At 43.9% G+C, this 17,315-nt stretch overlaps 1 protein-coding gene across 1 annotated transcript in view; it reads left to right on the forward strand.

The window, feature by feature from the left end:
* The window catches only part of LOC134586877 (probable cation-transporting ATPase 13A5), a 145,596-nt gene that overhangs the window by 79,610 nt on the left and 48,671 nt on the right, over nt 1-17,315 (forward strand). Inside the window, exons 10-14 of the mRNA XM_063442780.1 lie at nt 1,676-1,846; nt 3,856-4,013; nt 7,677-7,865; nt 10,315-10,376; nt 10,717-10,867. Coding sequence (XP_063298850.1) covers nt 1,676-1,846; nt 3,856-4,013; nt 7,677-7,865; nt 10,315-10,376; nt 10,717-10,867 — 731 coding nt within the window. The remainder of the gene's footprint in view (nt 1-1,675; nt 1,847-3,855; nt 4,014-7,676; nt 7,866-10,314; nt 10,377-10,716; nt 10,868-17,315) is intronic.

A 17,315-nucleotide genomic window follows, 5' to 3' on the forward strand; every position in this document is an offset into this window, starting at 1 on the left:
GTATAAGTCTTTTAGCTACGAATGAATGAACGAACAGATACCTTGCCAGATCCACCTAGTTTTCCAAGGCACCTATAATTTCTGAATGTTGTTGGGCAATAGATGAAGAAGAAAGAATGAGAGATTTTTTGATCATATTTTTCCTGAAATGGATGGATTATTCTGTGAAACTTGCCTAAACTTTTCATCACACATAAAATCAATAACATTATACTTTAATATTGTGAATGATATAAAATAGACCTCTGAATATAGATGTGCCTGATGGTACAAATTTCATATAAAAAACTATTGACATACAAGGAACCCAAAGTTCTTATTTCACACTCTGCCAGAGTAGTGAGGGATAAATGCATACCCAATAGTGGGGTCCCCGCTACCCCTTTACCCTTTTACACAGGGTAGATGTAGAATGTATAATAATGTTTCAAGGCCCGTGACAAAAAAAAATCATTTCAGAAGTTAAAAGTTCAGAAGATGCATTACTTCCTGACTCTTACTACATATCGTGACACTGTCCAGGAGGTAGTCTCCCTTTCTGTTCCAATGGTGCCTGTAGCCATAAGTACGCTCTCTTGACCACTTCTTCTGTATACATGTGATACTAAAATCTGACATAAGAACTTGGTATAAGCTATTGATTAAAGGATTTCCTCAACTGAAAAACCTAGTTTTCCTAAAAACTGTTTTTGGTTGGAGTAAGCCTTGCAGTACTGGTTTGCTACTCCCACCCAATTAAAAAAAAGGACGCTCTATGTGGGGCCTCTAGTTTCCTGTCCACCTCTCAGGTGAATACTGCGACTAGGGGGAAACATAGACACTTGCTCCAAGTCTGAGAGGTGTATACTAACGTCAATGTTACATTTCTTTAAGTTGTTTGGTTTCTTCTTTTCTTATTCTTCATGTTAAATATACTTGTCTATTGACTACAGGTATGTATATTTGAACAAAGATCCCAAGTCAAAAAGTATGGCTATGCAGTATATTTTAGGTCAAACAACATGTCAAGGTTATGTTTCATACCTGTCATATACTAATGACAAATATGTCACAGGCAATGTGATTTTATCTACCTGTCTCACTGTCAAAGCCATGTATTTTACATATGTCAATATTAAATAAATAATAATAAAAAAAGAAGAGAAATAAGACTAGAACTCACCATGATTTAAGGCCAAGTTTCCCTTGCAGCTCAATCCTACTTTGTAGATTTTACTCCCCCCTTGCTGGGGGTAGGGTGTGAGGGTGGTTGGTTGAGGAGAGGACATTGGGGAACAGGGGGGAACATACTGCCATTGGTTTCCTGTCATTGTGCATGCTGACTTCAGACATCCAATATGCACAGAATCCCCATCAGTCAGTCTAGAACTCTTGTTGAGAGGGGTAAGCTGTGTTTGTGCACCTATTCATAGTGAAATGTTGCACATACAGACTCCTGTCACCATAACCACTTCAAATCACTAAAGTGATCATGGTGCTTTAAGTAACCCTTTAATATATGTATTCTCTTGATCAAGTATTCTTTACACTATATATCAGTTGATGTATGTGCATTATCACTCGTATGTATTCTTATGCAATACATTCTTTATCTGTTAAAAGAATAGTACCAATGCATAGATAATTCTGGGACTTCGATTTATAGCATCCTCTCCTCATATAATTTTGTTTTTAGGAGAAAGTATTCCAGTGACAAAGACTCCACTCCCACAACTAGACAACTGTGCTCCATGGAAAAAATATAGCGGTGATGACTACAAGAGGCATATCTTATTCTGTGGAACCCAAGTTATTCAGACAAAGTCACATGGCCAGGATTTAGTTAAAGCTGTGGTGCTACAGACTGGTGAGATCTAATATTATTTTACTAACACATTTCTCTAAGTAAACTTATGCATTGCAAGATAATTCAGTTAAACCATTTTTCCTGAAAGTACAACATTCTATGGGATGCCCAAATTTGAATCATATGTTGGTTTTGATTGGCAGAATTTCGGTAACAAAAAAACTGATTGGGAAACTGAAACAGACGAAACCAAAAGGGCACACAAATCATTGGACTGCAAATGATAGATACAAAACATAATATATTGTGTATTTTTTGAAGTACACTGAAACTAGCATTTTCCTACCATTTGCCTCACAGATTAAATGAAGAAAGGTAACCAACAGAAGGGAAAAAGGAGGATCAGTAAAACAATCCATATTTATAGTCATGTACTATATTGCTCACTTTTCACTTGATCTATGAATAAAAACAATATTGTGACTGTCCCCTTGCCAGCAATCATCTGTTTTGTCCATCAATCCTCTCCTTTTTTAGCGCCACTATTTGAATCCAGAATCACTATGCAAAACAAACATGCTTGGCCATTGTATGTTTGTTTCTGATTTGGGTACATTTTGGCTGGGAGTTTACCAATCACCGGATCGATCCAAGTTTAGACAAATAGCAGTTTGGTCCAAAAAATTCTCCAAGTCTAATTCTCAGCTATTATTAAACTTGTGTTTCTGATTGGCTGCTCATTATTATAGTTTTATGAATAACACATTATGTGACATGAAGCACCATTTTTGAGTGTCTTGTACAAGTATAAGCATAAATGTTGCAGTTAATGTGATATACACCGAATTGTAAATTAATTGCATTGAAATGTAAAGATATCAGTTTACGTAAGTATTTAAGATGAGCAGAGGTTTAATATGTATGTGTATGTATATGTATATGAATGTGAGTATGTGCATGTTACGGTTGCCTCCAGGCTGGCAGGAAGTTGGACCGTAGAAAAGGATGCTCCTAGCGCTCACCAAAGGACCATCAGCACCATAGACACCATAACTACTGCGTAGCCACCATAAGTACTGCAGACTCCACGAACCACCGCTGCTGGGCTGGTATCTCGCCGTCTGCTCTGTGCCCTGGACCTATGACCAGGCTCCAGGTTCCAGTAGGGGAACCTCTTCCTTCTGTAGAGCGAAGCAGGATCAGGAACAAGAGCTCTTACAAGTGCTCAGTAGCTAAGGGAGTAGGAAGAGCATAGCAATCCTTGTAGTGATTATAGCTGTCCCCTACAAACATGAGTCAAGGCTGCAAGTTAGAGGGTCAAGTCATTCTGTTTTATTGGCAACAAAAGAACATTCTTTTATGCAGGATCCCCTTAGATAGGACCACCCACAGGGCATTACAAAACAACCAATCACACACGTACATTACAGAAAACACTCCCAGCAATTACACACAAAATCCTCCCCTGTGCCTGTGATATAATTATGTTACACAATGGTTTAACATAATTATCACAGACAGTAAAAATACAGTTTTACACCATATTCATAACTTCTAAATATACATAAAATTCACATAAAAATTATATATTCACAAACAATCCATTCAGGGGAACAACATATCAAAAAATGGCATGAATCAGACCAGGGGTTCAGAAGTTAGTAAAGTATCTTTTGGGGCTTGGCTGGCAGCATGGCTATCTGGCCCAAACCGGTTTTACAGAGCCCTCTATCCTGGAGACAATGGGGAAAATAATCCAATTATATCCAGGGATAGAGGCAGACTTCATTAACCACATGGTTACAGTAAAACACTAAAATACAATAAAATACATAATATTACATTTGTCACATAAAATATATACATGTAACCCATCCCCAGATAGCTGGGATCTGAGCGCACACAAGTACCGAATAGCACACAGATCCTATGCACACAGTCCAGTCCAGTCCAGGGTGACGGGGGACATTAAATTTATAGCCTCAATTCTCTGTCAATGCTTTGTACACAATTTCATCTTAATTATAGTGAAAAGTAAGTAAATCTGTTTTTTTCTTTCTTTTATATAGGTTTCAACACAGCAAAAGGTGACCTTGTGAGAGCCATTTTGTATAACAAGCCAATAAATGTTAAACTGCACAAGCAAGCTATTAGGTTTCTAATTGGGCTCGTGGTAATTTCAATGACTGCAGTTGTCTACACAGCAGTTATCTATACAGTACATCAGGTAAGTTATATCAGCATTGCTAAAGTGTTGATTCTAAAAATTAAACATAGGCCAAAAATTGTGTTTACTTTAATTCCAATTTGTTATTTGCAAATTTTGGGTAATCAAAATTTGGGAATTATAGATTTCAGAAAAAAATAAAATGAAGAAAAATTTCAGAAACAAAGCACAATGTGGATGACATTATTTACATTATTCCAAAGGATACCAAATTAAGGCATTTTTTTAGCAGATAGCTCACTAATTTAGTGTCCCTAAAATAGTAATCCCACATGAGGATACCAAATTAGGGAACTATCTATAAAGCAGCTACCTGAAAGATCAAAATTAATAAAAAAAAATAAGATAAAAAAAATTATTTTGATCTTGTTTAGTAAATAAGTCCCTCATTTTGAATCCTTAAGATTACCGAGTTAGTGTCCTACATACTAAGAAACAGAAACCGCAAAATTAGTAAAATGTCTCTTTTCATATTTTTGATCTTTTAGCTAAGTAGATAGTTGGCATGGGATTACCATAATTAAGGATACCAAATTAGGGACTTGTTTATATCTAGTAAGCAACTGAAACAGCGCAAATAAGAAAAGCACTTTTATTCCTTAATGTTCACTTTTCAGTTGTTTAAATATAGAGCTCCTTAATTTGGTATCCTTACGTGGGATTGCTATAAGTAATTGTACCAAATTAGGAAACTATTCCTTTTAGTAGCTAGCTCCCTAATTTGGTATCCTTAAAATGGCAATCTCACATAAGGGTAAGTACTTAACAGTTGCCTGAAAGCTAAAAAGGTTTTAAAAAATGGCTTTTCTTAATACGGATTGTTCAGCTGTTTAGAAGACAGCTCCCTAATTTGCTATCCTGTCTTTATCACATATGTTCAATACACATGGAGCTGAAAGGCTGTTTCAGCTATCTACTATGCTTTCTATATTACTGCTAGCCTCCTCTACTTCTATTGGAAGGTTGTTCCATGGATCTACTACCCTTACTATATCCCTGTTAGCATCTTTTACTTCCACTGGCAGGCCATCTGAGGTATCGATAACAGAAGAAGGCAACAGTGATATTGGAAAGGTAGTAGATACTTGGAACAGCCTTCCAGTGGTACTGGTAAAGGCTATATAGAAAAGGTAGTCTCTGTGATATTGCTGTCTCTTGGATCCATATCTTATATCTTTCCAACAGGTCATTTTCTGTGTCATTTGCTGGTAACTCCTTCTCTTCCATGCCTCTATCAATTGGAGTATCTCAAGGCTCTGTCTTGGGTCCTCTACTCTCCTACATTTATATCTCATCATTGGGTAAACTTATCTGCAGCTATGGCTTCAAAGATGACCCTTATGCCAATGAAACTGGGATCTCCATCTCCATCCCTTATCTCTCCTTTCTCACATCAATGACGGCTTATCTGGCATTTCTTCCCTAATGGCTTTCCGCCATCTCAAATTAAACATATTCAAGACTGAGCTCCTTAAAATCCCCCCCCCCCCCCTTAATTCTACTATAATTTCTGTTTTTTTCTCTCTCTGTTGATGGCAAATTATCTCCCAATTACACCAAATCTTCTGCCTTGGAATTACACTTGACTCCAATCTTTCTTGGATCTCCAACCAACCATTTATGCAATCTTTCCAAAATGTGTCCATTTCTGAACACTGACACCACTAAGCAATTCACCATCAGTCTATCCTAAGTGCCTCTGCTAGGCTAATCCACCTTAGCCGGTTACTTGCCTACCGGTTACTTGCATCTTCTACCTCTTTCCATGCTAAACTGCAAGACTTCTCTTCTGCAGCACCAACCCTCTGGAATGCACTTCCCCACACTGTCAGACTTTACCCTAGTCTGCCTTCCTTTATACGATCTCTAAAGACATTATTGTCCACTGAAAACTAGTACTCAACTCAGTAATTAATGCATTCCTCTAACCCATTATACCCCCTCCTCTCACTCTGTATTAAAATAATTCTCACCCTTAAAGTTCCTACCTCCTGTTTCTCAACCCTCCTATCAGTCTAGATTGTTAAATTAAAAAATTTAATTGTCTCTTAATTATATTGTACTGTGTCTTTTTATTAGTACCAATTGTACCCATGAGGCGCTATGGAGGCTTTGTAAATAATAATAATACACTGCCTGCCCCAAAAAATATCGCCACCTGGTTTTAACGAAGCAAATAGGTGAGAGCCTCCTATTGGATAGTTACTGCATGGGCGATTATCTTTCAGCTGGCAACAAGTTATTTAACCCCAACTTATGCAACAAGTAGCTTCTCATTTCTTAAACAACCATGTCAAAAGACACATCCCCTGGTCGTGTGGAAAATATGTTAGTCTGTTTGAGAAGCGCCAAATCATTGGCATGCATCAAGCAGAGAAAAAATTTAAGGAGATTGCAGAAACTACTAAAATTGGGTTAAGAGCTGTCCAACGCATTATTAAAAACTGGAAGGATAGTGGGGAACCATCGTTTTTGAGTAAATAATGTGGTCGGAAAAAATCCTGACTGTACAGTACTGCGTACTGTACAAGCCTGTGGGGGCAGTGCTATGATCTGGGGTTGCTGTAGTTGGTAAGGTCTAGGTTCAGCAACATTATGTGCCCAACGAATGAAGTCAGCTGACTACCTGAATATACTGAATGAACAGGTTATTCCATCAATGGATTTTTTTCTTCCCTGATGGCACGGGAAGATTCCAAGATGACAATGCCAGTATTCATCGGGCTCAAATTGTGAAAGAGTGGTTCAGGAAACATTAGACATCATTTTCACACATGGATTGGCCACCACAGAGTCGTCTGGACACAATTCTTCACAATCTTTGGGAAGTGCTGGAGAAGGCTTTGTGCAGTGGTCCGACTCCCCCATCATCAATACAAGATCTTCGTGAAAAATTAATGTAACACTGGATGGAAATAAATCTTGTGACATTGCAGAAACTTATCGAAACAATGCCACAGCGAATGCGTGCCGTAATCAAAGCTAAAGGTGGTCCAGCAAATTATTAGAGTGTGTGACCTTTTTTTTTTTTTTGGTGGCAACTTTTTTTTTGGCCAGGCAGTGTACGAGCATGGATAGAAATTGTTTCCACAAAATACTGTTGCACTTTTTTTTCCTGCAATTAATTTGGAAAATATTCATTTTTGAAATGTCCTTCTGAAGTAATTCCTTGGTTTCTAATCATCCTTTGGCTTCTCTTTCTCATAGTTAGTCCCACATAGCTTCATGGGCAGCTAAAACAGAATGGTACATAATATTAATGTTCATGTCTGAACTTTTTGCATGTTCACTTTTTTAATTAAAAAAAACACAATTCATATTCAATATTGAATACGTTTTTCTTGCGATTCATCTTTCTCAAGTCTCATCACGTATGCACAAAAAATATTTGAAAGTAGTAATAAAAAATCTTATTCCAATTCATTTAAAAAGTTTACAAAAAATACTTTGCATTTCATAGCAGGTCTACAGGGTTAACAGGGGGCTTTGTGATGCATCATTATAATGACCACCATGATGGCTATTTGAATAAATAAAACATAACAAACAAAAAAAACAAACAAACAAGGAAACATAATATTTTAAAGTATATTATATGAAAGTGGATATGTCAGGCTCATATGGTGATTTGCCTCAATTGTTTTTTTTTTTCCTCTTAATTAGGCACCTGTGCATGAGGTTGTGATGATGTCATTACTGATGGTCACAGCATCGATGAATGCAGCTCTGCCTGCTGCTCTGACACTAGGCCTTCTGTATGCTCAGACAAGGCTGAAGAAAAAGGGAATTTTTTGTATCAGCCCTCAGAGGATCAACGTGGCTGGCCAATTGAATCTTGCCTGTTTTGACAAGGTAAATGCAAACCTGCAAAATAAGATATTTGCATATGTGCAATCTAGATTTTGACTTAGATTACTAATAATAGTCTGTCAACTCAATAATTGACTTATGAAAAATTATTATGATCAAACGTTTCACAAAATAGCAAATAAAATGTGTTAAACATAACCACTCTGTATGAAAACAATAAAACTAAAACTAATAAAACCAATAAAAAAAATATTGTAGTGGCCATGGTGCTTGGAGTGTTTATTTAAAGTGTAAACATTTTATCAAGATCAGTTTTGTTCTTTTATGTACAATGTTTGGTGCTTTTATATGTTTCCATATAGTTAAAGAACCACTATAGGCACCCAGACCACTTCAGCTTAATGAAGTGGTCTGGGTGCCAGGTCCAGCTAGGTTTAACCCTTTTTTTCTAAAAACATAGCAGTTTCAGAGAAACTGCTATGTTTATAATAGGGTTAATCCAGCCTCTAGTGGCTGTCTCATTGACAGCCGCTAGAGGCGCTTCCGCGCTTCTCACTGGGATTTTCACATGAGACTGGCTGAATGCGCGCGCGGCTCATGCCGTGCATGCGCATTCAACCGAGGAGGAGAGGAGGAGGAGAGTCCCCCGCCCGGCGCTGGAGAAAGAGGTAAGTTTAAACCCTTCCACCCCCTAGAGCCCGGCGGGAGGGGGGCCCTGAGGGTGGGGGCACCCTCAGGGCACTATAGTGCCAGGAAAACAAGTATGTTTTCCTGGCACTATAGTGGTCCTTTAAGCTATTATTTTATTTTGCTCATCCATGATTTTCCACACCTGTTTACCTTAATTTTGTGTAATAATAGTAAAACTACTCACAGCGTTACACATCAAGGTTATTATAACACACACATAGAAAGATAAATGAGCAAATAGAAGTAAAGCATAGCAATACATGAGACAAAAAGTACTATGAAAGTATTTAGATCACATAAATTAAAAGAGAAATAAAATCCAAATATCATGATAAACACACACACACAATTGCCAGATGGCTCTTTTGGTGAAAATTGTAGAAGAAAAAAAAGAGTAGTATATTTCTATACGTAAGGATGTTTGTCATTTTGTTTGCATTCTGTATGATCATGTCTGAGGAATTTAAGTAATGAATACAAGTATATGCAAAAACTCTGGATAGTAATTGATTTCAGTCAACATTTAAAGCTGAGTATACACATTTTGCTCAAAAGTAGTATTTAGGTGTAGTTTTTATATATATCCACATAATGTAAGACAGTGATGTCATGCACTGATTTGTATCAGTATCAGAACAAATTCTAAAGTAGTGAAACTCAGTGGCGGAACTACCATGGTAGCATGGGTCACAGCTGACAGCGCTCCCAGGGGGCCCAGCTGCCCTGTCGACCCTTGCACACGGCCAAACAGGTGGGCCTGCATAATGTCAGGGCCTGTGCATGGCCTCACCAGCCTGGAAATGCAGTGGCTGGCTGACTGTAAGGAGGAAAGTGCACAGCACAGTGCTCCCCTCCTTACAGTTATTGCATGTAACGTGGCCGAGTGCACCGAGTGGACTCATTAGGAACAACAAGCACTTCCTGTCAAACCAGTACCACGGTCTGCTCAACCACGCTACATGGAGATTAGCAGTTACAGGAGGAGAGGGGGATGGTGGAATGGGGAAATGAGACACATGGAGTCGATCGGGGGGCAAATGAGACACATGGAGAGGCTAGGGGTGTGAGACACATTGATAGGCTGGAGGGGGTATGAGACACATGGAGGGGCTGGGAAGGAGGATGAGACAAGGGGTCTCGGGGATGAGACACATGGAAGAGCTGGGGGAATAATGAGAGACATGGAGGGTCCGGTGGGGTGATGAGACATATGGTGGAGCTTGGGGTAGGATGAGACACATGGAGGAGCTGGGGGGGTGAATACGACACATGGAAGTGCAGGTGGGGAATGAGACACATGGAGAAACTGGTAGGCAGTATGAGACATATGGAGGGACTGGGGGATAAGACACATAGGGGGATGAGACATATGGAGGAGTGGAGGATGAGACTCATTGAGAAGTTGAGGGGGAGAATGAGACACATGGAAAGGCTGGGAGGAGAAAGAGACACACAAAGGGGCTAAGGGTGGGAGGATGAGATACATGGAAGGTCAGGTGGGAATGAGACACATGGGGGCCCAGGCAATTTTCACACTGGGGTCCAGTGGTTTCTAGTTATGCCTCTGGTGGAAATTCAACACAAACCATTGCAGCTGAGAGCTATGGTAAAAGTTGAGGACTGTGGCATTGATACAATTGTAGTGAGTGTAGCAGTCCAATTCACATTTCTCACTGTCCTTACAAATTGCACTACACAATCTTATTCTTGGCTGCTATGTTTGCCACATTGTATTGTTCTCATAACATTGTGCGCAGTAGCTCCTTATATGCTTCTATATTCATTAATCCATTCATTCCAGACAGGTACTCTGACAGAAGATGTATTAGATTTATATGGTATGCTTCCATCAAAAGGGGGCTGGTAAGTATTATTACAATTCTCTTGACAGTTCATTTCTATTTAACTTTAGATAATACTAATGTTATGAGTGAAATTAACTACTTGGTAAGGGTATTATCTTGATCAAAATTATTTGCCCAGATATACAGCTTTCTGTTAACATTTTAAATTGTCAATGCATAGAAGAAACAGATATTTTGTACCCTGTTAGACGTTTATAGTCTTGCTAAAAGAGAGATATAAATATCACTCTAACAAAATCAGCCATTTCTACTGGTACAAAGGTAACCCAAGTTATTACTATATGTAAACGATTCACTATCTCATAACATTTCAAACTTATTTTTGTAAATGTTTGCAGTTTTCAGGATATGTATTATTTTTCTTCTGAAAATAATCTTCCTTGGAACCATGTGCTTGGGGCAATGGCAACCTGTCATTCATTGATCATAATGGATGGTGAAAAATATGGAGATCCATTAGATGTGAAGATGTTCGAAGGGACTGGATGGGTAAGTATGGTGTTTTAACTGGTATTAAGGAAACAAAGTAAAATGTACCAAATGGGAAGTTATTTTTTTTTTTAAAGTTTGCCTTTAAGGGACATGCATCACTTTGAGACAACTGTCTCATTCAAAAGTTTAGCTTTGAACAAGACTGTTGCCTCGCTCAGCAGGCTGAAAAAAGCAGGTAAATATGATTTTTTTTCATATTTGTCTACTTCTTCTTTCTTATGCTCTCTACACATACTCCAGGGGAGACATTGATCTAACCAATCAGTGTACAATCCCTAGGAATGCTGGAAATGCTTGTTTAGCATGTCTGACAGATTCACACATGTGCAGTTGGAAGATCTCGTCACCTTGCAACATCCTGACAGGAAGATAAGAGAGGGAGTCAGGTCAGTGTAGTCGTGCAGAGCAAGCTCCAGCGTTGGGTTTTTCTGTCCTGCTGCTGCATAATGATTCCCTATTTATGTCATTAGTGTTCTAATCTGAAAGTGAAATGGGTGGGTATTGTTGAAGGGCAGTTGATACAGATTTCATATTTTATTACAAGGTAAATTCAGTGTCTTCTTAATTAGATCTGCTTGATAACATATATGGTCATGCAGATATTGTCATGAATGTTATTTTTTTTAATTTTTACTAAATAAGTGAATTTGCCTGTGGTGTGATTGTTGGTGCCAAAAATGTTGGCACTGACACCATTGTCTACATATAAGTGCCTGTGTCAAAATACAAGAATGTTTTCTAGCACATTTTATAACTCTGTATAACCCGAGCATATTTTTGAATGCAGCATTGCTGACAGTTATATTCATGACAGGTGTATAGTCGCCATTTGGGCAGTCGGAATCCAGGACAAACCACCCCCATATCCTAACCCAATAACACACAGACACTAAGTAATATGGGGAAATTTGTCCACAGCTTTATTAACCAATAATTAATAATAATATTAATAATAATAATAATAATAATAATAACGATAATAAATTAACAGATAAACATGGGTCATTGCCCCCCATACTCCGCCCCCTCGCATTCTGTTCCTTCGGCTACCATACAAAAGGCAATGACCCCCATATAAAAACACATATACATATTTATAACATACACCAACATTCCAAAGTGCCAACCATCCATTAACCACGGCAGGGGTATACCCGGATACCCCTGCCCCACCAGGTTCTGAGCCACCTCCAGGACTCGAAACCTCTCAACCACCGATGACCACAATCTGTTTATTCCACCTCACGTTCATCCAGGGGAGCCTATTTCCTCTCCTTCAGCTCCCCGTCCCGCCGCTGTGAAAGAAACGGGTTAAATAAACACATAACAAACAAAGGGAGGGTGGGTGGGACAAACTCAACCAGGTAGAAAGTTAGAATGACTCACCTAAAATGGCTGCTCATTTAAATAGCCAATCCTACTTACCCATAATTCCAACCCTTGCTTACTTCCTCCTAAGCCCGCCTCCTAACCCCTGTCAAGGCCTTTTTCCGCTTAGCTGCGCTCTAGCTACATGGGGCTACATGACAGGTGTATAGTCGCCATTTAGGCAGTCGGAATCCAGGACAAACCACCCCCATATCCTAACCCAATAACACACAGACACTAAGTAATATGGGGAAATTTGTCCACAGCTTTATTAACCAATAATTAATAATAATATTAATAATAATAATAATAATAATAATAATAATAATAATAATAATAATAATAATAATAACGATAATAAATTAACAGATAAACATGGGTCATTGCCCCCCATACTCCGCCCCCTCGCATCCTGTTCCTTCGGCTACCATACAAAAGGCAATGACCCCCATATAATAACACATATACATATTTATAACATACACCAACATTCCAAAGTGCCAACCATCCATTAACCACGGCAGGGGTATACCCGGATACCCCTGCCCCACCAGGTTCTGAGCCACCTCCAGGACTCGAAACCTCTCAACCACCGATGACCACAATCTGTTTATTCCACCTCACGTTCATCCAGGGGAGCCTATTTCCTCTCCTTCAGCTCCCCGTCCCGCCACAAGCTCAGACCTTGACCCCTTAAGCTGTCTGAGCTCCGCCACCCCGAAGAAACAGAGCCATCCGTATACCATCCTGCCAACCCAAGTTGAGCAGGTCCAAACCCACATCCGAGAGGTGAACACCATCCGAGCGGTAGTATCCTGGCAACCCTTCCTCCAGCTCAAGGTGCCTTACCACCACACCCCCTACCTTCCGGACAAAGCTTGCCATCAAGCTATTCACTTTCTTTCTGCACCTATCCATAGCCACCGGATACCGAGCGTGCCGCCACCGGCGCCGCGGGACAATCTCCGACCAGACCAACATGACCCCCGGAAGCAGGCCCCTCAACTTATTGATGTCCTGCTTCATCCACTTCACCAGCCGGCGTTGCGGCGTAAGGCCCAGGTCATTACCCCCAATATGCAGGACCAGCAAGTCTGGCGTGTATCCTGCAGCCAGCATCCCAAACAGTGTACCACAAACATCCCCCCAGCAAAATCCAGCAAAATCCGCGATACCCAAACCAACGAACTGCCAACTGGCCTCTCGGAAAACCCAGCTGCTGGCCTCGCGCTCGAGCTGCGGCCCTCCTCTCGGCCCAGAAGACAAACGAATGGCCCACGATCCATGCCTCACGCCCTGGGGGGGAAAAAACAAATGATGAGGGAAGTCCGACAGAGACCCCCACCCCAGCCCAAACAACACAGTGAACCATTTCAATATAGCCAGTTACAAGTCTATTTTTTTTTTTTTGGCATAAAACGGTCCCCAAGTCCATTACTCCAACAGACCCAACCGGACATAGGAACGGAATCTTACCGATTCCCACCTCCCGATCCGCTTCACCACCTCGTCCCCCAATCCCAACCGAGCCGCCTCCGTGGCCGCCCCAATACGGAACGAGTGCGTTCCAAATCGTTCAGCACGAAGCCCTAATTTGCCCAAGCCCAACCGAAAAACTTTCGTGAACTGGAAACGAGAAAGGGACGATCCGTCGGCATGCACCAACAAGGAACCCCCCATCGCTGGCCTCCGCGCCAGGTACTCCGCCGTAGCAGCCAACGGGCACAAAGCCGAGCCCGGCAAGGCCCCCAGTGCCACGTCCCGGCCCACGCCGCGGACGTCCGTTTTGGATCTGCCAAGGTGCACCACCACTTTCCCATCCAAGACACGAACCCCCGAAAATTGCAGGCCCCCCTGCACCATCTTATTAGCGCTCACCAATTCCCCAATTCAGAATGCCCCAAAAAACGCCAAAATAAACGCCACCTTGAACAGCGAAGCCTCGAACCCATCGAAACAGATCTCAGGCAATAGACCCACCAAATCCCCCAGTAGCTGAACCGACACCGGGCGCCTGGTATCCGGCGACCTGCGTCCCTTGCGATAACCCTTCAGGGCTTGCCTGATGACGAAGGTCTTGGTAAAGTCCTCCTTCCCATGCCACCTAAACCAAAATGCCATTGCCGCCATGGACCTGTCCACCATGGCAGGCGACGCCCCTTTTGCCAGCAACTGACAGGTGTACCACAGGAAAGCATCCCGCAGGGCATCCCCGTCGTCCATGGCCAACCCGTCCAGCGACCGCTCCCACAAGCCCCAAACCTTACTGTACAAGGCCCAAGTGGCCGGTGCCAGAGAAGCCTTCACAAGTCCTCCAAGCAGGATGCTCCCAGCTGCCAAATCTCGTCCGGGCAAGCCTGCCCTTCCTTCGATGCCCCCGGCACCACCAGCCAGAATCGGGACCACTGAATATGAGACAGAGCATCAGCCACCTCATTCAAATAGCCGGGAACATGGCGCGCGCGAAAAACAACATTCCGAGATATACACAGCAATACCAGTCGCCTAAGCAGCTTAACCACCGGCCTCGAGGCCGCAGATTGACGATTCACCGCGTGAACCACTGCCATGTTATCCGAGAAAAAGACCACTTTCCGATCGCGCAGCCCGTCGCCCCACAGTGCCATCGCAACGACCAACGGGAACAACTCAAGGAAAGCCAAGTTGCGCATAAGAGGGCTCGAACCCCAAGAGTCCGGCCACCTCTCCGCACACCAGCAGCCACCAAAATATGCCCCAAAGCCCACACTGCCCGATGCATCCGTGAAAAGCTCAAGCTCGGCCGACGACTGGCCCTCCTGTCGGAACAACACCGTCCCGTTAAAGTCCCGCAAGAAGGCATCCCAGATGCCCAAGTCCGCTCTCATGGCCGCCGACACCCGGATGAAATGGTGCGGGGACCGAACCCCCGCGGTAGCGGCCGACAAACTGCGACTGAAGACCCTTCCCATTGGAATGACCCGACACGCAAAATTGAGCAGCCCAATCAAAGACTGGAGCTGCCGCAGAGTAACCTTGTGCGCCCCGGCCACAGCAGCCACCGCCCCTCGAAGCCTTTCCAGCTTATCCCGGGGCAGCCGACATTCGCCCAACCCAGAGTCAATCTCCAGACCCAGGAAACTCAGACACGTGGTCGGGCCTTCAGTTTTATCCGCCGCCAACGGAACCCCGAAGTGGCCCGCCACCCACTCAACCGTCCGCAGCAGGCGCAGGCAATCCAAGGAATCAGCCGGCCCCACACACAGAAAATCATCCAGATAATGCACAATAAAACGATTCCCCGCTTCCACCCGTACCACCCATTAGAGAAAAGTGCTAAATTTCTCAAAATAGGAGCACGAAATGGAACAACCCATGGGCAGGCACAAGTCCACGAAGTAGGCCCCTTCGAAGAAACACCCCAGTAGGTGATGACAGTCCCGATGGACCGGCAGCAGCCGAAACGCGGCCTCAATGTCCACTTTCGCCATCAGAGCCCCACGCCCGGCCCGCCGGACCAGATCGACCGCCAGGTCGAAAGATGCATATGACACCGAGCACAAGTTCTTATGAATACCGTCATTCACCGACTCCCCTTTCGGGTACGAGAGATGGTGAATGAGTCTAAATTTACCCGGCTCCTTCTTGGGAACCACCCCAAGTGGGGAAATCCGCAGGCCTTCCAGCGGAGGCACTGCGAACGGGCCCGCCATGCGGCCCAGCCCGACTTCTTTGCCCAGCTTTTCCCTAACCACGTCCGGGAAGTCAGCCACAGACTTCAGGTTGCGCAGCCTCCCCGATCCCCCCTCCCGCTCCTGAAACGGAATAAAAAACCCCGTCGCAAAACCCGCCAGGAGCACAGCAGCATCCGCCCTGTTATCGTAGCGGCTTAGCCACGGCTCCATCGCGCTTAGCCTCACTGGGGTTAAGCCCAGGGGAAGCGGATGCACCCCCTCCCCCGGCCGCGACAGCCGCACCGGCGCCACCGGACTTACCCTTCTTGAAGCAGCGGTTGAGCCCATGAGCGCCTCCGCAGCCGGAGCACCCGTGCTTGAAACGACAGGTGGCCCCCCATTTGCATTGGCCCTCATTATAGAGCCAACATAAGCCCTTTGGTAAGGTGGCCAACGAGGCGGACTGCCCCCTAGCGCCGGCCGAGTTCTGAAAGGGCTGCGCCTTTTGCGCCATCATCAGCTTCATCCAGAGCGGCAGGTCCATTTGGTCCCACCGCATACCCGGGTTAGCCGCCAGCCGCTGCCTAAACTGCTCGTCATACCGCCACCACGCCAACCCCCCGTAAGTCCGGTACGCTTCCCAAATGCCATCCAAATAGCAAAACAGAGATGAGCATAACCCCGGCGATTTCTCGCCGAGCACGCTAGCCAGCACGCAAAAGGCCCTCAACCAATTACCAAAGGACTTCGGAATCTTGCGATACCGCTTCCTCTTCTCCTCCTCCTCCTTCTTCTCGTCCTTCTTATCCTCCTCTTTGAGGTCTATAAAGTCCTCTAATGGGAGGAGGGAGAAGATCTCACAGAATTCACCCTTCCATATCTTATCCTTTACGTCCTGTTTCAAATGAACCCCCAGCGGGCCCGCAAAAGATACATACGCGTGCTGCCTAGCCGCGTCGGGGATACCCCCAGTCAACTCAGCCCGCTCACTCCCCGCCTCCCCTACTTCCTGCGGCACCACCATGTCCCCGCCCGAACTAGGCCCTGTGGAATTCCCGACCCGAGAGCCCGTAGCCACAGCACCCGGAGCCCACACCTGACCAATGCCGCTAGTGTCACCCCCCGCCCCTAATGAGTGGAGTAGTGCCTGAAGTGTGGTAACTAAAGCGCTAGAGTGTAGTGACCCACTGGACTCACCGGCCAAGCCCCCCGACACCGGAACGGTGGGGGCTGCAGTGCAGATCGCCCGACGTCCAGGAAGAGGAACTTCCGCCGCTGTCTCGCCGACCGGGGAGCCCACCCGGTGACCAGCCTGCGAGGAGGCAGAACGGCTCCGAGATCTAGGACAAGGAGAAGAAGTCCTGGGTAGGGTGTAACGGACATCAATACCCCTCCCGTCACGACCCCAGGAGCGCCTGCTCTGC

This window comes from Pelobates fuscus, chromosome 2, assembly GCF_036172605.1.
Source record: "Pelobates fuscus isolate aPelFus1 chromosome 2, aPelFus1.pri, whole genome shotgun sequence".
Taxonomy (NCBI): domain Eukaryota; kingdom Metazoa; phylum Chordata; class Amphibia; order Anura; family Pelobatidae; genus Pelobates; species Pelobates fuscus.